The sequence below is a fragment of the Clarias gariepinus genome, chromosome 9, assembly GCF_024256425.1.
Source record: "Clarias gariepinus isolate MV-2021 ecotype Netherlands chromosome 9, CGAR_prim_01v2, whole genome shotgun sequence".
Classification (NCBI taxonomy): domain Eukaryota; kingdom Metazoa; phylum Chordata; class Actinopteri; order Siluriformes; family Clariidae; genus Clarias; species Clarias gariepinus.
The window spans coordinates 1,633,007-1,656,587 of NC_071108.1; the positions used below are offsets into that span (position 1 = coordinate 1,633,007).

Sequence of the window (23,581 nt, forward strand, 5' to 3'; positions counted from 1 at the left end):
AAGAGATGCATGCTGTACATCTCACTCCTTTTATTATTATTTTATTATTTGTTTTTTAGATTTTTAGATTTTTTTGTTTTTGAGAGCTTCGAGCACGGATACGCGCCTGGATGTGTGTGTGTGGCAGGGTGTGAGTGTGTGTGAGAGGGACAGAGTGTGCGTATGTGTGTATATGTGTGTGGGAGTGGGAGTGTGTGTGTTTTTATCAGAGCGGATGAAAATGATGCAAAGCGCCGCCGTGGTACCCAGCGCGAGCGCCGTGAAGCCCGACATGCTCGTCCCACTGCAGCGTAAGCCTCTCCATCCTCTTCACTCTGCTCTGAGTTTCATGATAATGATGATGATAATGATGATGATGATGATGCAGCAATAATGATTTTATATATATATATAAAATGTGTAATAATCTGGAGGGAGCTAGGTTTAATAAACGGGTCATCAGGTCCGACTTTTCATTTCGTCTAGCTTTTTGTTTTATCTTTGAAAAAGATCATCTTAAATCTCTTTATATTATGAGTTTAAACATATATTTTAATTATTTACGTGCTGTTTAACATTTCTACATTTCTACTTCAGAGTAATAACTGGAGATTAATATCATATAATGATGCAGATCATAAGCAGGGATAAAATGCGCCCCATGCACTTGTTTTCTTTTTTTGTCAAATTTGATTTCCCGATGAAAACAGCATGTTTTACTTTAAATTGCGATGATGTTACATTCTGATCATCTATCACACTTACAGATGTGTGCAAAAGTGTTTATGCGGACCTGCATTCACATCTCCGTAATCTCTTTCCCCCCTAAATAAATAAATTCATACTTGGGTTTTAAAACCCAAATATAATCATCTACACGATATGTTTTATAAGAACGAATTACATTTGAAATTCCATCATTAGGCCACGACAAACTCGTGCAATCGAATCTTTAGTAAAAAAAAAAAAAACATAAAAAATGTATATAGCCTATATGTTTTTTTATTTCTTATGCAGATGTTTGCATTTTTCCCCAAACCCGATCGCATTAAAGCGTTTTTAATCCTGTTGTATACGGAGAGATTAGAGCTGAGTTTAGTGACGTGTCTGGGGCTCCGTAAATCCAAACGCTTATTAAATTAAATGAAAGAAATTGCCTCTTTATCTTCACATCTGCTCGACTGGTCAGTTCATCTGCTCTCCATAATCAGATAGAAGTCAGGGAGATAAATGTGAGTGAAAATCCTCAGAGCTGCCTATTTACACATTGCACAGGAGGCACGCGGTTATGTTTTCTTAAATTTTTTTATTTGTACAAATAAAATATAATCAATAAATATGCGACGTTAAAACGTGGCTGATGAAGCGAATGAGATATGATTTTAGAGAAATAAACACATACCGTATCAATGATTTAATTCAGAATTTATTTCAGTTCTTGTTTTTATTTAATTGCGATATAGTCATCATATTGTTTATTTAAAATCTATTTCTAAACGAAACGCCACAGCATGGTTTAAACAAGTCACGTTGTTTAGATTAAATTCACTATGGTTAGGATTATTGCTGCGTTAAAAAAATCTAAATCAATTTTATTTTCACCCCAGCCTAAGTCTTCTATATGTGGGGTAATTAATGTGTGTGCTGACTCGTGTATGACCCTGTGTGTGTGTGCAGCAAAATCATCATAACCACAAAAAAACGTGAAATAACCTCGAACTGAACTTCATTTTCATTTTAGTGCAGTTATTATTATTTTTGTTTTGTTTTGTTTGTTTTGAATTTTAAGGCGTTGCCATTTGATATCACATTACTTTGTCTACACCACATCATGAAATAATGAACTTCTCTTCATCACAGTACTCAGTCTACTATCGAGTAAAAAAAAAAAAAACAGTTAACAGAGTTAATAAAAAAGTTCAGATCAGATTAAACGGATGCAGGTTAACCACTTCACGCAGGGACAACCAATAATTCTAAAATATTGCCAAGGAGTACAATTTTCATTCTGATCAAATTATTGAAAATATAATTTTAACTAAAAAATAACAATATATACAAAAACAGGTTAGGATTGTAATGCAGCATGGTACTGTAATGTTTTTATTGAAGTTCTTTGCCAATTTGTGTAGAACCTCTGTAAATATATAACATAGGCCTACTATATATCCCTGATCCACAGGGAGCACACGAGATTTGATCATTAAACCTTCTGTATTAATGACCAGTGACCTCAAGGTCGAGTTATTAAAATGACTGAAATAGTTTTAAAGTGATATAGGTTTAAATACACGATAAAAAGGAATAAAACACGCCCTGCTCCATGCAGTGAGACTGTTTGGTGCCCCTTTACGGTAACTGTTACTATGGTAACTAATCAACTGATCAAACAAAAAGTAATTTTATATGAAAATGTGACACTTTTATACAAAGTAAAGGGGGCATGTCCTGATAAGAGTTAAACAGGCTAATAATGAATACTGACGTTTTTTTTTTTTTTTTTTTTTACAAGCGGACATTCTTACGCACATTTCTCTCATTTTAGAAAAATGGACCCACACAAACAAATCGCACAAACACAAAAATATTAAGACATAGAATGCATATGTGTGTGTTTATAATGTGCCTTCGACATTTTCACACACGTACAAAACCACACACGCACGCACACATGGGGTCAAGTGAAAAGCAACCCATAGAAAATAAATCAGTTTTTATTTTCTGTTTGTGACGGGATTAAAACGGTAGCATGATATACCGGACTAGTTCTTTGCTTATTTATTAAAATATATATATTGTTTTAATCTATAACTGATAATAAAATTGATGATGAGGATAAAGATAATCAAATGCATTTTTTCAATAATGAAATGTAAAAGTTAATTAGTGTTAGATGAGCCATGACTGTAACGCAGTTTTCCTGCTAACTTTAATCTTTTTAATCATATTATGCTTTAACTATAATATGACCAGAATTATTAATCAAACTCCATGGTGAAGCAAGTTAAATAATAATAATAAAAAAATCATATAAAGAAATAAACAGCATAGATTTTAATCATCTAACATTTATCCCAAAATCCAAACCTCACGTATAGACCAGCTGTACAATACCTGACCATCCTCATCCAATTGAATCTAATCCAGTGTAAATGATTCTTCCTAAATATAAAGTGCTGGAGAAAATCTAGTACGAACACAATTTATATACTGTATATAGAAAATATAGTTGTTTCATATATATCACAGCATTTGATAACATATTAATAATAATGTTCTTAATAAAACACGACACAGGTTTTGTGCACAATTTTACTGCAATCTGGTAATTAATAAGGCGATTAAAGCGCAACTCTTCGTCTAGTGCCTGACTTACCAGCATTAACACAAGGGTTGTTTGGTACAGTAGTAACAAGCTGGAATGAAAGTCAATTCCAAAAATAAGAATAAGATGATCAATAATCGTCAGATTTCAGATGAAACCTAATGAAAATTATAGAGTTAACTGTACACTGTACTACACGTGGTGTGTGTGTGTGTGTGTGTGTATGAAAGTGAAAGCAGGAATAAGCAGATTGGAAAGCAGATTGAATTTGATGAATAATGTTGGTATTTAAATGAAGAAATACACATTTTTAATAGACACGTTTCCTAAAATGTTAGATACAAATGCATGTGTGCTGGTGTGTTATGATCTCAAAACGTTCTAGATACTCACTCACTCACTCATCTTCTATACTGCTTTAACCTGGAGCCTATCCCAGGAGACTTAGGGCACGAGGCAGGGTACACCCTGGACATGCCCATCCACACACACACACACACACACACACACACACTACTGGCAATTTGGGAACACCAATTAGCCTAACCTGCATATCTTTGGACTGTGGGAGGAAACAGGAGTACCCGGAGGAAACCCACCAAGCACGGGGAGAACATGCAAACTCCATACACACATAGACGGGAATAAGAAGTAATTCTAGTGCAGTGCTAAGCACTATACCACCGTGCAGTCTTGTTCTAGACTTTTTTTTTTTAGAAAATGTACAATCCTTGTATCTTTAATCTGCGCTTCACACGTTAAGTAATTAGTTATTAGTATATTTTAGGAACAATATTGTACTCTTGTTGTGTGCTTGCGCAATTGGGTTTGATTTATTCAGTATTGCATTTATAATATTTTGATTAGTGTAAGCATTATATTTTATTATAATTCTGCCTTTGCATGTGTGTGTGTGTGTGTGTATGTGCATGGGTGGGGTGGGGGGGGATTTGGTGTTGGCTCTTTATTCTGAACTATTGATCGATTTTTTTTCTCTCTCATGTCTGCACTTTACCTTTACCTGCCTGCTAATTTGTAATTAGCATTTTTAAAGCATCATATCACCCAGGGTATGCGCCCTGTACAGGAGACGCCAACATAAGACATTTAGTCATAAACCAATAGAACGAGTCACGTGACAGTGTGTCCCTTCATTCAGGGCAATTTAAAATATATCCATGCTCTCACCCCTATCTGAGATATTGATCAGTGTCGGTGTCAGAGTTATTTCACTTCCCCTTGCTCTTATTATATATTAAATTATTATTTTATGAGTGTCAGGATGCGCATGCGCGTCTTTCCTCTCTTTATTCTCTATTATTGATTATTTTCTGTATGAATGGTGGCCTTTCAACACCTGATCTTCGTTTTACCTGGATCTCCATACACGCTGCCTCACATTTCTTGTAGGCACACATACACACACTCATACTGTACACACACACCGAAGATGACGATGATGGTGATGATGATTATGATGATGATGGTGATCATGGTGATGATGATCTTGCTAACTTGAATTTTAAGTACTGCGTATGACTTTTTAAAATCAATAATTTCTCAGCATAATTATTAGTATTCTTTATAATATATAATTATTTTATATATTATAAATATATAAATTATTATATAAATCAGTTGTTAATATGTTTTGTGTGTGTGTATGTGTGTGTGTGTGTGTGTGCACAGAGGTCCCGGAGTGTGCGGGATGTAACCAGCGTATCCTGGATAAGTTTGTGTGTAAGGTTCAGGATCTGCACTGGCACTCTACCTGTCTCAGGTGTGCAGAGTGTGATGAGCTTCTGAGTGACAGGTGTTACTGCCGAGGGGGACACGTCTACTGCAGAGAACACTTCTACACGTAAGTATACATTTCATTTCATTCATTTGAACATTTTTATTGTGTTTGTAAAACACGCATATATGTCAATGACTAGGTGCCAGCTCTGACTGTCTTTTCCTTTTGTAATAACTGATATCACTAAGGTGGATATTCAGTGTCTCTTATTTAAGCACCTTAGTTCTTCAGTGGGTTTTGGAACAAAAAACAGAGACAGAAAACACTCGACCAGGAATAGGGACAGAAAACAAATTTAACTTGGGAAGCAAATCAAGGACCAATACAAGTACAAGATGTGTCAAGAGGGAACAGGATGTACTAATAATAAGACAGATCTTCAGAAAACACTTGTGTAGAATGCAACTCAAACTGTTTAGTAGGGTCCTCAGAAGACATCACTGTGGCAGGGTCCTAGGAAGACATCACTGTGGCAGGGTCCTAGGAAGACATCAGTGTAGCAGGGTCCTCAGAAGGCATCGGTGTAGCAGGGTCCTCAGAAGACATCACTGTGGCAGGGTCCTAGGAAGACATCACTGTGGCAGGGTCCTAGGAAGACATCAGTGTAGCAGGGTCCTCAAAAGACATCACTGTGGCAGGGTCCTAGGAAGACATCACTGTGGCAGGGTCCTAGGAAGACATCAGTGTAGCAGGGTCCTAAGAAGACATCAGTGTAGCAGGGTCCTCAGAAGGCATCGGTGTAGCAGGGTTCTCGAGGTATTAATGTACATCAACCTCAGATGATGTTGGTGTAGTAGGACCTTCAGAGTGTGCTTTAGTTTTCTAAATTAGATTCTTTTCCACTAATTTGTTCTTAGGTAATAAATCAAGAGTAGTTTCAGGCTTTGATCTTGGATATCTTTGATTTATAGGCTTTATTTTTATAGTCATTATATATCTTGCAGTGTTTGTTCTTAGATTTTTATTGCACTAGTAACTTCTGGTCAGTTCTCACATTATTTAAAATGTACAGTGTGCAATCTACAACATAACTTTGAACAAGTCTGTCTGTCTGCCTATCTATCCATCCATCTACCTATCTATCTATCTATCTATCCATCCATCTACCTATCTATCTATCTATCTATCTATCTATCTATCTATCTATCTATCTATCTATCTATCTATCTATCCATCCATCCATCCATCCATACAGCTATCTATCTTCCTTTAGTGACTAACAGCACACAGGTGTCTCAGAGAAACCATCACAAGTAGACAGAGCAGGACATTCTGAGGAACTTGACAGTGAGTGCAGGTTTTTTGGGGTTGTTGGTGGAGCAGTCACTAGTGCAGGGTCTTCACAAGATGACTGAAGGGTTCTTAGAGACTTAAGACTGGAAATACTTAAAAAAATATTTAAAAATGACCAACTATAACATACATGGGACAGCAGTGGATTAGTGGTTTAATGTCTGGGCTGAAAAATGGACGACTGCAGATTTTGATCTCAGCTCTGCCAGAACTCTCTGTTGGGACACGCCCCTTAAGCCTTGGTTTCTCACCTATTGAATTGTGTTCAACGTCTTCGAAATACTTACTATTGGACCCGACTAAGACACTTGTTGTGCTACTGGGACCTGTTAGGGTTGGAGAGTCTGGTTTGCACATTTTGGTACAAATTGCATCGAGGCTGTATTAACATCAGTCAGCGGTGTTCAGTTTAATCTCAGCTCTTTTAATCACAACATGGTCATGTTCCACCGCACGGCAGCTTCACAACACAGCAATAAAGTTCACTCCAGGCAGCCGCTGGTTTTTAATGTTTTTCACCGTGGCGTGTGTGGCCTTTGCTAGGAATAGGGCACAGTCATAATCACGTCTCCTTGTTTTTTGTTTTTTATCCCCCTCTTTCCTTCTTAGCCTCCGTTCCTTTCTTTCTTGCTCTTCTCTCTACGGCATTAGGGAATAAATTAAGTTTGTCTTTTATCCGTTTACTGAATCACGTTTGAGACTTAAATGTCTCAGTGAGACTCTGAGTGGAAGATAACATTGTTAACTCACCCAGAGGGTAAAAGGGGGGTTTAATGTTAAATTTGCCCCTCCCCTCTCTTCACCCCCCTTATGTGAAGTGTGTATCATAGTGAGTCAGTGAGCAGCCCAGTGCACGGGGAACCTGTGTTGCTGTTTCAGTATGAAATGACACGCTTTGCTCCCTAAAGGGCAATCAGTAATACTAATGAAATAAATAGGTGTTAATTTAACAACAAGCAGTAAATAAAGCATTGCATAAAGGAACCTCTGTGGAACTGCGTTGTGGTTTCATGCTCATTTCTTCCCCAGGTGCACTGACAGGTACCGGGTGTGTTTGTGTGTATCTCCGCAGGCGTTTTGGGACGAAGTGTGCATCGTGTCAGCAGGGCATCCCGCCTTCTCAGGTGGTGCGTAAAGCGCAGGACTTTGTTTATCACCTGCACTGTTTTTCGTGCGTGATGTGCAGCAGACAGCTAGCCACCGGAGACGAGTTTTACCTGATGGAGGACGGCCGACTCGTCTGCAAGGTCGACTACGAAACCGCAAAACAGAACGGTGAGGATGGAGTGACTTACAATAACAATACACACATCGACCGCTTCCAGTGAGAGTTCATATAAGAAGACTGAACTCTGATGTGTCTTCCATAAATTATAGAAAATAATTTATTTAAAGATGACACTGTATTTATATGACATTCTGGGACCTTCATAGAGTCACGTGAGTGATGTTAACCAATGAAACGCTTTCTCTGATGTCAGGAGGGAGGAGCTTCATTTTCACATCTTCACATTCGTCTTGTATTTACAGTAGAAATGAAATCATGGCATGTATCACAGGGGGTCCAGACATCCGCTCTGTGTGTGTGTGTGTGTGTGTGTGTGTGTTTATGGAGATTTCCGCAGAGCGCTGATTGATTATGTTAAGTGAAGCAATGGGGTTTTATGGCAGTGCCTCAATAACCTCCAGCAGCCTGCCACTGTGAGGAGATTTACATCTCCCTGAGCTCTCAGAGGGAACACACACACACACACACACACACACACTTGACACCACACATTTCATTTATTTAAATCTGGGGAATCAGGTGGAGATTGAGGCTTCACTTAAAGCGGCACTGAGGTTAGAACAGAAGGAATCAGAACAGAGAGATATTTTAATTCAAACAATAATTAGTTGTTTTTATATTGGACTGGCTGAAATAAATCAGATTCGAATTCTACATTTAGCTGATTGACATTTTGATTTTGTTTCAGATTCTAATTCCGCTTGTGTTTCATTTTGACTTTGATTCTGTATTTGATTCCAGTTAATTATGTTGCTCATTTTGATTCTGATTCAGATTTAAAGTCTCACTTTGATTTTATTCTTTAACTCTGTGGACTATTTTCAAATGTAGAATCAGTAATATTCAATAAAATGTGATTATGTATATATTTTTAAAACATTTTCTAAATAAGATCTTATAGATACAGTGACTAAAGTGTGTGTGTGTGTGTGTGTGTGTGTGTGTGTGTGTGTGTGTGTCGTAGATGACTCAGAGTCGGGAGCGAAGCGGCCTCGCACCACCATCACGGCCAAACAGTTGGAGACACTGAAGAGTGCGTATAAAAACTCTCCTAAACCGGCGCGGCACGTCAGAGAGCAGCTGTCCTCCGAGACCGGCCTCGACATGCGCGTAGTACAGGTACTGCCTTCACTCTATCACTCCTGCCTTCACTCCTTCACTCCTGCCTTCACTCTATCATTCCTGCCTTCACTCTATCATTCCTGCCTTCACTCTATCACTCCTGCCTTCACTCCTTCACTCTATCACTCCTGCCTTCACTCTATCACTCCTGCCTTCACTCCTTCACTCCTGCCTTCACTCTATCACTCCTGCCTTCACTCTATCACTCCTGCCTTCACTCCTTCACTCCTGCCTTCACTCTATCACTCCTGCCTTCACTCCTTCACTCTATCACTTGCACCTTTACTCTATCAATCGCACCTTCACTCCTTTACTCTTTTAGTCCTGCCTTCACATCTTCACTCTTTCACTCCTTCCTTCACTCTATCACTCATGCCTTCACTCCTTCACTATATTACTCCTGTCTTTACTCCTTCACTCAATCACTCCTTCCTTCACTCTATCACTCGCACCTTCACTTCTTCACTCTATCACTCACGCCTTTACTCTATCACTCCTGCCTTCACTCCTTCACTCAATCACTCCTTTCTTCAATCTATCACTCGCACCTTCACTCCTTCACTCTATCACAGCTGCCTTCACTCCTTCACTCTATCACTCATGCCTTCACTCCTTCACTCTATCACAGCTGCCTTCACTCCTTCACTCTATCACTCCTTCCTTCACTCTATCACTCGCACCTTCACTCCTTCACTCTATCACTCATGCCTTTACTCTATCACTCCTGCCTTCACTCCTTCACTCAATCGCTCCTTTCTTCAATCTATCACTCGCACCTTCACTCCTTCACTCTATCACAGCTGCCTTCACTCTTTCACTCTATCACAGCTGCCTTCACTCCTTCACTCTATCACTCGCACCTTCACTCCTTCACTTTATCACAGCTGCCTTCACTCCTTTACTCTATCACTCCTTCCTTCACTCTATCACTTGCACCTTCACTCTTTTACTCTATCACTTACGCCTTCACTCCTTCACTCTATCACTCCTGCCTTCACTCCTTCACTTAATCACTCCTTTCTTCAATCTATCACTCGCACCTTCACTCCTTCACTCTATCACAGCTGCCTTCACTCCTTCACTCTATCACTCATGCCTTCACTCCTTCACTCTATCACAGCTGCCTTCACTCCTTCACTCTATCACTCCTTCCTTCACTCTATCACTTGCACCTTCACTCTTTTACTCTATCACTTACGCCTTCACTCCTTCACTCTATCACTCCTTCCTTCACTCTATCACTCGCACCTTCACTCCTTTACTCCTTTACTCTTTTAGTCCTGCCTTCACCCCTTCACTCATGTCTTCATCCCCTTATTTATAAACTTTGCTTATTTTCACTCATCTCTTTCAAATCTTTTATTCTTTTCCTTTATTTCTCCCCCTCGAATAAGAATGTTTAATCTGCTTATTCACTATTTATATGTTCCTTTTATTTATTTTTGGACTTTTTTTAGTTTTTAGTTGTTTTTCCTTTCTTTCACACATACACCTGGACAGTCTCCTGCTACCACTTACATCTCTCTCTCTCTCTTTCTTTCTCTCTCAGGTCTGGTTCCAGAACAGACGAGCGAAGGAGAAGCGGTTGAAGAAGGACGCAGGACGCCATCGATGGGGTCAATTTTATAAAAGTGTTAAGCGGAACAGAGGAGCAGCGAAGGTGGAGAAGGAGAGTTCAGCTGAGGACGGAGGGATCAGTGACAGCGAGCTCAGCTTCAGGGGTACAGAGACACCTTCACCCTCACACCTTTCAGCTGACTCGTTTATCATCATTTCAGTTTACTCTAAAAAAACATTTTCTGTCACGAAGCAGCAGTGTGTAAAACCTCTGGATTATTATTTCACAAAAATAAAGATAAATTATTTATTATTTACTTTTATTTCAGGATTTTTAGATAATCAGTAAAGATTTTATTTGCACACAAAAATGAAGAAAAATAAGTTATTCCCTTTTTTGCTGGGGAATAAATGTAAATATGGGCAATCTGCTTAATTAGAATAACTAATCATCTCCCATCTCCTGTGGTTAATAAATTTCCCACTCTCTTACTTGCCTGATCGTTTTTCTCTCTTACTTGAAGTTAACATAATATAAAGCTGGTCCTCATGTAAGATAGAAGTTACCAAGAAACATAAACTAAAGATAACTGGGAAAACGTGACAAAGCACTGACACTGGAGACTCCTTCCACAGCAGCTCTGACAATAGTGCAAGTTTACATCAATCCCCTTGGTTGCTATAGTAACAGCTGATTTACAGGGACTCGTTCAGTGAAAGCTCCACTTTAAAGAATCAAAAATGTGTGTATGTGTGTAACAAACAAACAAACAAACAAACAAACAAACATATAAACACACCACTGCAGGAACGCATGCAGGAACAGACTACTGCAACTTGATGTTTGCAAGTCGGTTTTGGAAAACCTATAAAAGTTTCTGAGACGACAAAAAGGAAAGCAAAGCACAAGATCAATTAGATGGAAAGTGTGTGTTTGAGTGTGTGAGAGAGAAAAATTATTATTATTAGATTTTCTAAAAGTTTCTAAAATATGCATATAAAAATCATGTGTATGTAGACGTCCTTTTATGTCGTAACTTCTGAATTAATATATATATATATATTTATATTTTTACAGTAGTGTCAAATTTATTAACTTTTTAATAAAATATATTTAAAAGTATTTGTAAACTTTGTCTGTAATGTATAAACTTGCTTAGGACTGATGATGTCATTTCCTGTCTCATAATATATTTATAATGCTCATTTGAATTGTGTGACGATGTCATTTCCTGTCTCTAAATCCTTCGATTGCAATTGTCATTCAAATTATATGCGCTAATGTCACTTCCTGTTTCCCTCAGATGATCAGATCCTGTCAGAGCTGGGTCACACTAACGGCCTGTACGAGAGCGTCGGGGACGTTTCCAGCAGCAACGTGATGAACAGCGGGTTCTCGCTAGAGGCGACGAGTCCTTATTCGCCCTCGTCCATCAGCTCGCTGCCGGGACACGCCCACCTACTTGGAGGAGTGGCCTTTAGCATGGAGGGACTGGCAGGAGCGGCAGGTCAGCCGCTCAGAGCCGTGACCTCTGACCTCTCTACAGGCAGCAGCACTGGATACCCAGACTTCCCCACAAGCCCCGCCTCCTGGCTGGATGAGATGGACCACACCCAATTCTGAGGTTAAAGGTCATATGGCAAAGACAGAAGGAATAAAAGACAGTCTGGAATTTTTTTTTTCAGACGTTGTGATTTTAGTCTAGTGCAGTTCTAGGGTCAAAGGTCAGGAAGTCCAGACATTAAAAAACCCAGCAACGGACACTAAGAAGTGCACACTTTACTGAAAGGACACTATTTTGGTTTTAATATGTCCTGATAGTGTTTATCAACATTTTTTTCCTTAAGTGTCAGATCAATCATTCCATCGACATGTTTTTGGTTATATAAAAGTGTGTATGTGTGTGTGTGTGTGTGTGTGTGTGAAAACAGTGTATACGCATACACTAGTTGTCACATCATTACAGGGATGAGAGTCACACACTCGGGCGTGTCCTGTTTCCCGTCCTGTTTTTAATGCACCCTTGCTGACTTCCCCTTGGTTGAGTCTTACGTTACTTTATCAACTGGAGTGAAGTGTGTTGTTAGATGAAGAATAAAGTCAACACCACTGTAGACTTCAGGAGCACAAATTACCTACCCAGAAGGCTTTGCTGCAATCTGACGATACCTGAATTTAGCACACTAGCTAAAAGACATGCTAGCGAGTTAAGAAGCTGAGGATGTAAAGCGATCTTCTTAGTGCCTAACTGTTTTCAGTGTTCCTGTTAGTTGCCACGAGTGCAAACTCTTTGGGGGAAGTGTACAAGGACATGTTAAAAACTGTATCGGAACATTCACTCATATGGCATGAATGCTGTTAGCACTGAAGCTACAAGCTAGCCGGTAGCACTGGACAATGCATGATCCTTAATAATGACAATGTGACATTTAAGCCTTCTGATTGGCTACAGGCTTAGAGCTCCGCCCACATGCCAATAGGAGAGGAATTACTGCACAACACATTCCATACGTTCACTGTTTTTATTCTAGTGGAGCAACGGCAGTGGCGAAAGATTTCACAGTGTGAGTGCACTACCTAGAGCTGGAAAGGTTTTTATGCCTCTTAAGCTACAGTTATTGTTACATTAATGTCCGAGGAAACGCTCATATTACAGCAGCGACAGTTTGGAAACTCTATTAATTATCCTACAATTAAAAACACTGCAGCGTGGTAGAACATTTTCAGAACATCTAAATTACAGATCGGATTGTTAACAGGATATTAATTTCAGGTTCGCGGTAGTGATGCTTTCGGTCAGTTGTAACACACAGCCCAGTGAAGTACGATGGACGCGTGGAGAAACTAAACCAACTTATGGTAGTGCACTCTACCATGCACCGTTTAAAACCTGACCGCTGATGGTGTTTTGTTTTTAATGGGGGTGGGGTGGGGGGAAGGAAGTGTATTTTCATGAACAAAACCATTCAACAGTGTTGTATTTATTTATTTGTAGAATAATTATGAATAAATTAAAAGAAATATTTCATTTAAAGTAGTAACTTCACCATCCGGATGGAGCGGCATGAAACAACTTTATCATGTGACTTGTGAAATATCTGAAGAATTGAAAAAAGTTTTTACCACAAAAACATGATATTTAGACAGATAGAAAGAAATTTGGCTCATTCAGACATTAATATAAAAATATTCTCAAGAAAATCCATATTTATTTGAGAACATGTGTCTATATTTTTGGATAAAATATTATTAATATGAATTAATTCAGCTAGCAAACTGATCCCGAAAGAAACAAAAATGAAACAAAATGATTTTGCTCTGCAGCCTCTTAAACACGTTGTAAATTTTGTACAGTTTAAGAAAATGGTTGAGCGTCTTGTTTTTCCCAAACACTAAGTACTGTCATGTGTGTATGAAAACTTCATGCCTTCTGTACAAACGGTCTGATATGTGCAGTCGAATCTATACGCGCAAATAAAGCTGGATCATTTGAACAAATCACTGTTACATCATTTGTGTTTAAAGCCAACAACTACACACACTCTAACTGTAGACCCACACTACATCTACACACACTCTAACTGTAGACCCACACTACATCTACACACACTCTAACTGTAGACCCACACTACATCTACACACACTCTGACTGTAGACCCACACTACATCTACACACACTCTAACTGTAGACCCGCACTACATCTACACACACTCTGACTGTAGACCCACACTACATCTACACACACTCTCACTGTGGACCCACACTACATCTACACACACTCTGACTGTAGACCCGCACTACACCTACACACACTCTCACTGTAGACCCGCACTACACCCACACACACTCTGACTGGAGACCCGCACTACACCTACACACACTCTGACTGTAGACCCACACTACACCTACACACACTCTGACTGTAGACCCGCACTACACCTACACACACTCTCACTGTAGACCCGCACTACATCCACACACACTCTGACTGGAGACCCGCACTACACCTACACACACTCTGACTGTAGACCCGCACTACATCCACACACACTCTGACTGGAGACCCGCACTACATCTACACACACTCTGACTGTAGACCCGCACTACATCCACACACACTCTGACTGTAGACCCGCACTACATCTACACACACTCTCACTGTAGACCCGCACTACATCTACACACACTCTGACTGTAGACCCGCACTACATCTACACACACTCTCACTGTAGACCCGCACTACATCTACACACACTCTGACTGTAGACCCGCACTACATCTACACACACTCTCACTGTAGACCCACACTACATCTACACACACTCTCACTGTAGACCCACACTACATCTACACACACTCTCACTGTAGACCCACACTACATCTACACACACTCTCACTGTAGACCCACACTACATCTACACACACTCTCACTGTAGACCCACACTACATCTACACACACTCTGACTGTAGACCCACACTACATCTACACATACTCTCACTGTAGACCCACACTACATCTACACACACTCTGACTGTAGACCCACACTACATCTACACATACTCTCACTGTAGACCCACACTACATCTACACACACTCTGACTGTAGACCCACACTACATCTACACATACTCTCACTGTAGACCCACACTACATCTACACACACTCTGACTGTAGACCCGCACTACATCTACACACACTCTGACTGTAGACCCACACTACATCTACACACACTCTGACTGTAGACCCGCACTACATCTACACACACTCTGACTGTAGACCCACACTACATCTACACACACTCTCACTGTAGACCCGCACTACATCTACACACACTCTGACTGTAGACCCGCACTACATCTACACACACTCTCACTGTAGACCCGCACTACATCTACACACACTCTCACTGTAGACCCGCACTACATCTACACACACTCTGACTGTAGACCCGCACTACATCTACACACACTCTCACTGTAGACCCACACTACATCTACACACACTCTCACTGTAGACCCACACTACATCTACACACACTCTCACTGTAGACCCACACTACATCTACACACACTCTCACTGTAGACCCACACTACATCTACACACACTCTCACTGTAGACCCACACTACATCTACACACACTCTGACTGTAGACCCACACTACATCTACACATACTCTCACTGTAGACCCACACTACATCTACACACACTCTGACTGTAGACCCACACTACATCTACACATACTCTCACTGTAGACCCACACTACATCTACACATACTCTCACTGTAGACCCGCACTACATCTACACACACTCTGACTGTAGACCCGCACTACATCTACACACACTCTCACTGTAGACCCACACTACATCTACACACACTCTCACTGTAGACCCACACTACATCTACACACACTCTCACTGTAGACCCACACTACATCTACACACACTCTCACTGTAGACCCACACTACATCTACACACACTCTCACTGTAGACCCACACTACATCTACACACACTCTCACTGTAGACCCACACTACATCTACACACACTCTCACTGTAGACCCACACTACATCTACACACACTCTGACTGTAGACCCACACTACATCTACACATACTCTCACTGTAGACCCACACTACATCTACACACACTCTGACTGTAGACCCACACTACATCTACACATACTCTCACTGTAGACCCACACTACATCTACACACACTCTGACTGTAGACCCACACTACATCTACACATACTCTCACTGTAGACCCACACTACATCTACACACACTCTGACTGTAGACCCACACTACATCTACACACACTCTCACTGTAGACCCACACTACATCTACACACACTCTGACTGTAGACCCGCACTACATCTACACACACTCTGACTGTAGACCCGCACTACATCTACACACACTCTGACTGTAGACCCGCACTACATCTACACACACTCTGACTGTAGACCCACACTACATCTACACACACTCTCACTGTAGACCCGCACTACATCTACACACACTCTGACTGTAGACCCGCACTACATCTACACACACTCTCACTGTAGACCCGCACTACATCTACACACACTCTCACTGTAGACCCGCACTACATCTACACACACTCTGACTGTAGACCCGCACTACATCTACACACACTCTCACTGTAGACCCACACTACATCTACACACACTCTCACTGTAGACCCACACTACATCTACACACACTCTCACTGTAGACCCACACTACATCTACACACACTCTCACTGTAGACCCACACTACATCTACACACACTCTCACTGTAGACCCACACTACATCTACACACACTCTGACTGTAGACCCACACTACATCTACACACACTCTGACTGTAGACCCACACTACATCTACACACACTCTGACTGTAGACCCACACTACATCTACACACACTCTGACTGTAGACCCACACTACATCTACACATACTCTCACTGTAGACCCACACTACATCTACACACACTCTGACTGTAGACCCACACTACATCTACACATACTCTCACTGTAGACCCACACTACATCTACACACACTCTGACTGTAGACCCACACTACATCTACACATACTCTCACTGTAGACCCACACTACATCTACACACACTCTGACTGTAGACCCGCACTACATCTACACATACTCTCACTGTAGACCCGCACTACATCTACACACACTCTGACTGTAGACCCGCACTACATCTACACACACTCTCACTGTAGACCCACACTACATCTACACACACTCTCACTGTAGACCCACACTACATCTACACACACTCTGACTGTAGACCCACACTACATCTACACACACTCTCACTGTAGACCCACACTACATCTACACACACTCTGACTGTAGACCCACACTACATCTACACACACTCTGACTGTAGACCCACACTACATCTACACATACTCTCACTGTAGACCCACACTACATCTACACACACTCTGACTGTAGACCCGCACTACATCTACACACACTCTCACTGTAGACCCGCACTACATCTACACACACTCTCACTGTAGACCCGCACTACATCTACACACACTCTGACTGTAGACCCGCACTACATCTACACACACTCTCACTGTAGACCCACACTACATCTACACACACTCTCACTGTAGACCCACACTACATCTACACACACTCTCACTGTAGACCCACACTACATCTACACACACTCTCACTGTAGACCCACACTACATCTACACACACTCTCACTGTAGACCCACACTACATCTACACACACTCTGACTGTAGACCCACACTACATCTACACATACTCTCACTGTAGACCCACACTACATCTACACACACTCTGACTGTAGACCCACACTACATCTACACATACTCTCACTGTAGACCCACACTACATCTACACATACTCTCACTGTAGACCCGCACTACATCTACACACACTCTGACTGTAGACCCGCACTACATCTACACACACTCTCACTGTAGACCCACACTACATCTACACACACTCTCACTGTAGACCCACACTACATCTACACACACTCTCACTGTAGACCCACACTACATCTACACACACTCTCACTGTAGACCCACACTACATCTACACACACTCTCACTGTAGACCCACACTACATCTACACACACTCTCACTGTAGACCCACACTACATCTACACACACTCTCACTGTAGACCCACACTACATCTACACACACTCTGACTGTAGACCCACACTACATCTACACATACTCTCACTGTAGACCCACACTACATCTACACACACTCTGACTGTAGACCCACACTACATCTACACATACTCTCACTGTAGACCCACACTACATCTACACACACTCTGACTGTAGACCCACACTACATCTACACATACTCTCACTGTAGACCCACACTACATCTACACACACTCTGACTGTAGACCCACACTACATCTACACACACTCTCACTGTAGACCCACACTACATCTACACACACTCTGACTGTAGACCCGCACTACATCTACACACACTCTGACTGTAGACCCGCACTACATCTACACACACTCTGACTGTAGACCCGCACTACATCTACACACACTCTGACTGTAGACCCACACTACATCTACACACACTCTCACTGTAGACCCGCACTACATCTACACACACTCTGACTGTAGACCCGCACTACATCTACACACACTCTCACTGTAGACCCGCACTACATCTACACACACTCTCACTGTAGACCCGCACTACATCTACACACACTCTGACTGTAGACCCGCACTACATCTACACACACTCTCACTGTAGACCCACACTACATCTACACACACTCTCACTGTAGACCCACACTACATCTACACACACTCTCACTGTAGACCCACACTACATCTACACACACTCTCACTGTAGACCCACACTACATCTACACACACTCTCACTGTAGACCCACACTACATCTACACACACTCTGACTGTAGACCCACACTACATCTACACACACTCTGACTGTAGACCCACACTACATCTACACACACTCTGACTGTAGACCCACACTACATCTACACACACTCTGACTGTAGACCCACACTACATCTACACATACTCTCACTGTAGACCCACACTACATCTACACACACTCTGACTGTAGACCCACACTACATCTACACATACTCTCACTGTAGACCCACACTACATCTACACACACTCTGACTGTAGACCCACACTACATCTACACATACTCTCACTGTAGACCCACACTACATCTACACACACTCTGACTGTAGACCCGCACTACATCTACACATACTCTCACTGTAGACCCGCACTACATCTACACACACTCTGACTGTAGACCCGCACTACATCTACACACACTCTCACTGTAGACCCACACTACATCTACACACACTCTCACTGTAGACCCACACTACATCTACACACACTCTGACTGTAGACCCACACTACATCTACACACACTCTCACTGTAGACCCGCACTACATCTACACACACTCTGACTGTAGACCCACACTACATCTACACACACTCTCACTGTAGACCCACACTACATCTACACACACTCTCACTGTAGACCCACACTACATCTACACACACTCTCACTGTAGACCCACACTACATCTACACACACTCTGACTGTAGACCCACACTACATCTACACACACTCTGACTGTAGACCCACACTACATCTACACATACTCTCACTGTAGACCCACACTACATCTACACATACTCTCACTGTAGACCCACACTACATCTACACATACTCTCACTGTAGACCCACACTACATCTACACACACTCTCACTGTAGACCCACACTACATCTACACACACTCTGACTGTAGACCCACACTACATCTACACATACTCTCACTGTAGACCCACACTACATCTACACACACTCTGACTGTAGACCCACACTACATCTACACATACTCTCACTGTAGACCCACACTACATCTACACATACTCTCACTGTAGACCCACACTACATCTACACACACTCTGACTGTAGACCCACACTACATCTACACACACTCTGACTGTAGACCCACACTACATCTACACATACTCTCACTGTAGACCCACACTACATCTACACATACTCTCACTGTAGACCCACACTACATCTACACACACTCTGACTGTAGACCCACACTACATCTACACATACTCTCACTGTAGACCCACACTACATCTACACATACTCTCACTGTAGACCCACACTACATCTACACACACTCTGACTGTAGACCCACACTACATCTACACACACTCTCACTGGAGACCCACACTACACCTACACACACTCTCACTGTAGACCCACACTACATCTACACACACTCTGACTGTAGACCCACACTACATCTACACACACTCTCACTGTAGACCCACACTACATCTACACACACTCTGACTGTAGACCCGCACTACATCTACACACACTCTCACTGTAGACCCACACTACATCTACACACACTCTCACTGTAGACCCACACTACATCTACACACACTCTCACTGTAGACCCACACTACATCTACACACACTCTGACTGTAGACCCACACTACATCTACACACACTCTGACTGTAGACCCACACTACATCTACACATACTCTCACTGTAGACCCACACTACATCTACACATACTCTCACTGTAGACCCACACTACATCTACACATACTCTCACTGTAGACCCACACTACATCTACACACACTCTGACTGTAGACCCACACTACATCTACACACACTCTGACTGTAGACCCACACTACATCTACACATACTCTCACTGTAGACCCACACTACATCTACACACACTCTGACTGTAGACCCACACTACATCTACACATACTCTCACTGTAGACCCACACTACATCTACACACACTCTCACTGTAGACCCACACTACATCTACACACACTCTGACTGTAGACCCACACTACATCTACACATACTCTCACTGTAGACCCACACTACATCTACACACACTCTCACTGGAGACCCACACTACATCTACACACACTCTCACTGTAGACCCACACTACACCTACACACACTCTCACTGTAGACCCACACTACATCTACACACACTCTGACTGTAGACCCACACTACATCTACACACACTCTGACTGTAGACCCGCACTACATCTACACACACTCTAACTGTAGACCCACACTACATCTACACACACTCTGACTGTAGACCCACACTACATCTACACACACTCTGACTGTAGACCCACACTACATCTACACACACTCTCACTGTGGACCCACACTACATCTACACACACTCTCACTGTGGACCCACACTACATCTACACACACTCTCACTGTGGACCCACACTACACCTACACACACTCTGACTGTAGACCCACACTACATCTACACACACTCTCACTGTAGACCCACACTACATCTACACACACTCTGACTGGAGACCCACATTATAATTGTATAACTAGAGTTATCACAAACTCTTGATTGCAGCTGTTGCCGTCAAGCATAGCACAACCAGTTATTAGGTTATTAGTTTGTTGATCTGAATTATTTAATTGTGCCAAACATGCAACATGCATCACAGAAGAATGAAAAAATGAGAAAATACAGAAGAATGAAAGAAGATTTTTTAAATATAAAAAAACAGGACCATTAATAAAAAGCACAGATTGTTTACATGCTAATCATCATAACATTTACTTTTTTTGCACATCAAAACATAATATCTAAAATGAAAATATTATACTGTATACAGTATTATAGTGTTTAAACATGTTTACCTACAGTGGTGTGAAAAACTATTTGCCCCCTTCCTGATTTTTTATTCTTTTGCATGTTTGTCACACAAAATGTTTCTGGCCATTTTTGCCCAGTCTCTTTCTTATGGTGGAGTCGTGAACACTGACCTTAATTGAGGCAAGTGAGGCCTGCAGTTCTTAGGATGTTGTCCTGGGGTCTTTTGTGGCCTCTCGGATGAGTTGTCTCTGCGCTCTTGGGGTAATTTTGGTCGGCCGGCCACTCCTGGGAAGGTTCACCACTGTTCCATGTTTTTGCCATTTGTGGATAATGGCTCTCACTGTGGTTCGCTGGAGTCCCAAAGCTTTAGAAATGGCTTTATAACCTTTACCAGACTGATAGATCTCAATTACTTTTGTTCTCATTTGTTCCTGAATTTCTTTAGATCTTGGCATGATGTCTAGCTTTTGAGGTGCTTTTGGTCTACTTCTCTGTGTCAGGTAGCTCCTATTTAAGTGATGTCTTGATTGAAACAGGTGTGGCAGTAATCAGGCCTGGGGGTGACTACAGAAATTGAACTCAGGTGTAAAAAACCACAGTTAAGTTATTTTTTAACAAGGGGGGCAATTACTTTTTTACACAGGACCATGTAGGTGTGGAGTTTTTTTTCTCCCTTAATAACGTAAACCTTCATTTAAAAACTGCATTTTGTGTTCAATTATGTTATCTTTGACTAATAGTTAACGGTTTTTGATGAGCAAAAACATTTAAGTGTGACAAACATGCAAAAGAATAAGAAATCAGGAAGGGGGCAAATAGTTTTTCACACCACTGTAGGAACAAAAACATTTTTAACCCAAGACTGTTGGAATTAGCATAATAGATTATCCACTGATTTACTAAAATGTTCCTTAATAACAAAACAACGTTTTTATTTTTTTGTTGAACTTTATCTAATTATTCTTCATTGCCTTAAACAGCCGTCTAGCAGTACTTTACACAACCACTGACTGTTTCAGGGCTCCTGCTGTTCTTTTGAGCTTCTGACAGGAAAAAGAAAATAAAGAAACTTCCCCAAATCAACCCGGTTAAACTTTAAACACATGGCATCAGTCTATAAATTAAAAACATGTGTGTTACAAAAAGCTTTTCTAGATGGAAAGCTGTGAAGCTGCAAAGCCAATTTTTAAAGCTTTCTTAAATATTTCCAGGCTGCATCGTTGTTTTATATCTGGAAATTTCCTCCTTGTGGCTCTGACATCGAGTTGCTGTTTTACCGGAGGCTGACCATGAAAAAGCCCCCAACAGTTTGAACTTTGTGGTGGGATGCATCATATAATTTTAGTAGAACTGCCAGGCGCACTGCCGAACGCCACAACAGAAGAGCTGGATGGAAATTCTGAAGATGAAGTTGATAAAAGATGGTCTTGACATTGGTTGATCTTTTTAGTATGTTTGTTGCTGAGACTTTTGTTGGCTCTTGAAACTATTTAATTTGTCCTCCTGCTAAACATTTGGACTTGTTCTTTTACTTTTTTAAAAGCTTTTGGGATCTTACCAAATCAAACCCAGCCTCATAAACGTTTCTGAGTGGATAATAAATTGTTTCTTCTCACTGAGGCTCCAGTCAACCCTAAGGAGTTTAATATATATATATATATATATATATATATATATATATATATATAGACAATGATTATGAATTATAAATATATTTTGAATTTAAATATAACATCATACATATGTGCTCATGCTTGTTCAAAAGATGCTTTTCCATGAAAGTCGAATTCTCTCCAGCAATCCCAGAACCCTGACTTCTGTATCTCCACCAACTTAAAATCCACAACAGGTACACCAAATTTCCACCTGGCAGTTTGGCTTTAGTTCGTGCACCAGGAAAAACATACATGTAAAATCAGAACCCTAGAAGACTCCTAACCCTTCCCCAATTCTAGCT

At 41.3% G+C, this 23,581-nt stretch overlaps 1 protein-coding gene across 1 annotated transcript; it reads left to right on the forward strand.

The window, feature by feature from the left end:
- The first annotated feature begins 10 nt into the window (after positions 1-10).
- lhx4 (LIM homeobox 4) lies at positions 11-13,850 on the forward strand. The gene is made up of 6 exons (XM_053503428.1): positions 11-290; positions 4,994-5,165; positions 7,468-7,670; positions 8,648-8,802; positions 10,355-10,526; positions 11,667-13,850. The coding sequence occupies exons 1-6, from the start codon at positions 173-175 to the stop codon at positions 11,984-11,986; spliced, it is 1,140 nt and encodes a 379-aa protein (XP_053359403.1). The 5' UTR covers positions 11-172; the 3' UTR covers positions 11,987-13,850.
- Positions 13,851-23,581: the final 9,731 nt, after the last annotated feature.

Coding starts and splice junctions, on each gene's coding strand:
- lhx4 (XM_053503428.1), top strand. CDS start 173: ATGTGTGTGGGAGTGGGAGTGTGTGTGTTTTTATCAGAGCGGATGAAA. Junction 5,166..7,467: donor TGCAGAGAACACTTCTACAC/GTAAGTATACAT, acceptor GTATCTCCGCAG/GCGTTTTGGGACGAAGTGTG. Junction 7,671..8,647: donor CGAAACCGCAAAACAGAACG/GTGAGGATGGAG, acceptor TGTGTGTCGTAG/ATGACTCAGAGTCGGGAGCG.